Raw genomic sequence first — 3,609 nt, forward strand, 5'->3', positions numbered from 1 at the left:
CCGAGGGAGGAGACTGAGAAGAGGAGACTCGCTCTGCCTGCGGGGGGATATCTACTTTCTTAGCCACAGAAAACACAGAGTTGAACTCAGAGTCCCCCCATGCAGCAGCAGCAGCAGCAGCAGCAACAGCAGCAGGAGCAGCAGCAGCAACAGCAGCAGCAGCAGCAGCAGCAGCAAGGATTGCTGCACAGATTATGCTGCATATATAAAGACGTGGGAGCTGCATGGCGGTGACCCTAGCAGCGTTCCTCCTTCTACCCACCCAGCACCAGCAGCAGCACCAGCAGCAGCAGCACCAGCAGCAGCAGCAGCAGCAGCAGCAGGAGGAGGAGCAGCAGCAGCAGCAGCAGCAGCAGCTCGTTATCCTCTGCCTGCTCGCGGTGCTTCTGCTGAGTTTCTGCGGCAAAAGGCCGTCGCCCTTCGATCCCGGGATCGTCTCTTTGCTGCCGTCTCCCGCATACGGGCGGAGACAGAACACTGTCTCCTCAGCTTCCTTCAGGTTCACCTGCTGCTGCTGCTGCTGCTGCTGTTGCTGCTGCTGCTGCTGCTGCTGCTGATGGTGCTATTTCTGTTGCTGCTGGTGGTGCTCTTTCTGTTGCTGCTGCTGCTGCTGGTGCTGCTGCTGCTGCTGCTGCTGATGGTGCTCTTTCTGTTGCTGCTGCTGCTGATGGTGCTCTTTCTGTTGCTGTTGCTGCTGCTCTTTCTGTTGTTGCTGCTGATGCTGCTCTTTCTGTTGTTGCTGCTGCTGCTGCTGCAGTTGCTGCAGTTGCTGCTGTCTCCGTTTCTGCTGCTACATTATCTGTTTCTTTCGCTGCAGCTGCTGCTGTTGCTGTTGCTGCTGCTGTTGCTGCTTTTGGTGTTGTTAGTGTTGTTGCTGTTACTGCTGCTGCGGCTGCTGCTGCTGCTGCTGTTGTTTTCGTTATTGTTGTTGGTGTTTTTTCTTTCTGGTGCTGTTGGTGCTGTTCGTGTTGTTGCTGCTGCTGCTGCTGCTGTTACTGCCGTTGCTGTTGCTGCTGCTGCCGTTGGTTCTGCTGCTGCTGCTGTTGCTGCAGTCGCAGCTGCAAGAGAAACAGCAGCAACTCGATCTGCTTCCTTTATCTCCCTATCTTCTGCTTCTGCGTCTGCTTACCTTTCTGCTGCTACTGCTGTTGCCGCTGCTGCTGCTGCTGCTGCTGCTGTTGCTGCTGCTGCTGCTGCTGCTGCTGCTGCAGACGCAGCGTCATCTGTGTGAGTTTTGGATGCTTGAGGTTGAGGCTGCCTTCGTCAGCCGGCCGGCGCTGCTGCAGCTGGCGGGGGACTTGCTGCGGCATGTCTTGACCCGCGTGCCTGTGGCTTGTAAACAAGACTTTGCTTTTCTTGCTGCTCACCGCAGCAGCAGCAACAGCAGCAGCAGCAGCAGCAGCAGCAGCAGCAGAGGCAGCAGAAGCAGCAGCAGCAGCAGCAAAAACAGGAAGAAAACGCTCGAAAGGGACGCCCACGAGGACCTCATAGCTGCAGTAGTGAGGCTTGTTCTGCACTAATATCAGCAGCAGCAGCAGCAGCAGCAGCAGCAGCAGCAGCAGCAGACATAGCAGCAGCAGCAGCTACTGCTGCTGCTGCAGCAGACGTAGCAGTAGCAGCAGCAGCAGCAGCAGCAGCAGCAAGTGTGTGTGTTGCTGTCTCCTTTTGTGGTGTCTCCTCAGGCCTCTCAGCCGTTTGAAATTATAACATATGCTGAGGCGCTGCAGCAGCTGCGTGCTGCGGGGCTGTCTCCAGCCTGGGGAGATGACTTGGGTGCTGACGAGGAGAAGCTGCTGCTGCAGCAAGCAGCAAGCAGCAGCAGCAGCAGCAGCAGCAACAGCAGCAGCGGCGTGAGAGGGCTGGTCATTGTAGACCACCCGCAGAGCCTCAAGCCCTTCTACATGCGCGTAAACTCCAGCCGTGACAGCAGCAGCAGCAGCAGCAGCAGCAGCAGCAGCAACAGCAGCAGCAGCAGCAGCAGCAACAGCAGCAGCAGCAGCAACAGCAGCAACAGCAGCAGCAGCAGCAGCAGCAACAGCAGCAGCAGCAACAGCAGCAACAGCAGCAGCAGCAACAGCAGCAACAGCAGCAGCAACAGCAGCACGGTGGCTTCGTTTGATATTTTGCTGCCGACAGTTGGGGAGGTGGTTGGAGGGTCCTTAAGAGAAGAAAGGCTACACCTACTAGACAGGTACACCAGGCCTCTGTCTCCTCTCCTGTCTCCTGTCTCCTGTCTCCTCTGCTGTCTCCTGTCTCCTGTCTCCTCTGCTGTCTCCTGTCTCCTCTGCTGTCTCCTGTCTCCTCTGCTGTCTCCTGTCTCCTGTCTCCTCTGCTGTCTCCTGTCTCCTGTCTCCTCTGCTGTCTCCTGTCTCCTCTGCTGTCTCCTCTCCTGTCTCCTGTCTCCTCTCCTGTCTCCTGTCTCCTCTCCTGTCTCCTGTCTCCTCTCCTGTCTCCTTTCTCCTCTCCTGTCTCGTGTCTCCTCTCCTGTCTCGTGTCTCCTGTCTCCTCTGCTGTCTCTGTCTCTCTTGTCTCCTGTCACCTCTCCTGTCTCCTGTGCTGTCTCCTGTCTCCTTTGCTGTCTCCTTTGCTGTCTCCTGTCTCTGTCTCTCTTGTCTCTTGTCTCCTCTCCTGTCTCCTGTCTCCTCTGCTGTCTCCTGTCTCCTTCTGGCTCTGTCTCTCTTGTCTTTGTCTCCTCCTCTCTGTGTCTCTCTTGTCTCTTGTCTCCTTGTGTTGTTCTTTCTTTTTACTCTGTCTCCTTTGTCTCCTTTTTTATGTCTGCTGTCTGTCTCTGTCTCTTCTCTCTTTCCCTTCTCCTCTATCTCTGTCTCTCTCCTATCTGTTGCTGCTGCTGCTGCTGCTGCTTGTCTTGCTGCTGCTGTTGTTATCACTCTGCTGCTGCTTCTCTTCTTGTTGCTGCTGCAAGCACTTTATTTCCTACATATGTTGCTGTTGCTGCTGCTGTTTCTGCTTCTATTGCTGCTGCTCTTGTTTCACCTACTACTGCAACTGCTGCTGCTCCTCTTGCTGCTACTACTGCTCTTCCTCTTGCTGCTGCTGCTGCTGCTCCTCCTCCTCCTCCTCTTGCTGCTGCTGCTGCTGCTGCTGCTGCTGCTGCTGCTGCTGCTGCTGCAGGGCTATGGAGCTAAAGGGTATCTCCTCTACTGACTATAACTTGTATCGCTCTCTAAGACAGTTTGGGTCGCAGCCCCGGGGGGGGTTTGGGTTGGGGGTAGAGAGGTTGCTGCTGCTGCTGACGGGGCTCAGCAACATAAAGGAGACAGTCCCCTTTCCTAGATCACCTAGATATGCTCCTTTTTAATTAAATAAAAAACACAAAAACAGAAACAGAGACTGGTTTTGTCTTTGTCTCTGTCTCCTCTTTGTTTCTGTACCCTATTTGTTTTTATAAGAGAGAAAAAAGAAAAAGAAACGGAGACAGAGAAAAAAAAAAAAGAAATAAATAAACTCATACGTAGACAGTGTAGACAACAGACACCGAGACAGAGAGAGACAGAGACAAAAGAGAGACAAAGATAGAGACAGAGACAGAGGAGACACAGAGAAAGAGACAGAGAGAGAGAAAAAATAAAGAGAAACAAAGAGACAGAG

The 3,609-nt window shown here is 54.1% G+C and overlaps 3 protein-coding genes across 3 annotated transcripts in view; 2 read left to right on the forward strand and 1 right to left on the reverse strand.

The window, feature by feature from the left end:
* EMH_0053440 (uncharacterized protein) overlaps positions 1 to 17 on the forward strand; it is a gene marked incomplete at both ends in the record, with an annotated part of 1,059 nt that extends 1,042 nt beyond the window's left edge. The window contains one exon of the mRNA XM_013497008.1: positions 1 to 17. Coding sequence (XP_013352462.1) covers positions 1 to 17 — 17 coding nt within the window.
* Positions 18 to 1,238: 1,221 nt separating this feature from the next.
* EMH_0053450 (uncharacterized protein) lies at positions 1,239 to 2,119 on the forward strand (the record flags this gene model as incomplete). Its single annotated transcript, XM_013497009.1, has 3 exons — positions 1,239 to 1,499; positions 1,683 to 1,850; positions 1,928 to 2,119. The coding sequence occupies 3 exons, from the start codon at positions 1,239 to 1,241 to the stop codon at positions 2,117 to 2,119; spliced, it is 621 nt and encodes a 206-aa protein (XP_013352463.1).
* A 64-nt stretch (positions 2,120 to 2,183) lies between these two features.
* On the reverse strand, positions 2,184 to 3,270 carry EMH_0053470 (uncharacterized protein; the record flags this gene model as incomplete). The annotated part of the gene is made up of 2 exons (XM_013497010.1): positions 2,184 to 2,916; positions 3,167 to 3,270. The coding sequence occupies 2 exons, from the start codon at positions 3,268 to 3,270 to the stop codon at positions 2,184 to 2,186; spliced, it is 837 nt and encodes a 278-aa protein (XP_013352464.1).
* Between the last annotated feature and the right edge of the window lie 339 nt (positions 3,271 to 3,609).

The sequence above is a fragment of the Eimeria mitis genome, genomic scaffold, assembly GCF_000499745.2.
Source record: "Eimeria mitis Houghton genomic scaffold, Emh_scaff2412, whole genome shotgun sequence".
In the NCBI taxonomy this organism is placed as follows: Eukaryota; Apicomplexa; class Conoidasida; order Eucoccidiorida; family Eimeriidae; genus Eimeria; species Eimeria mitis.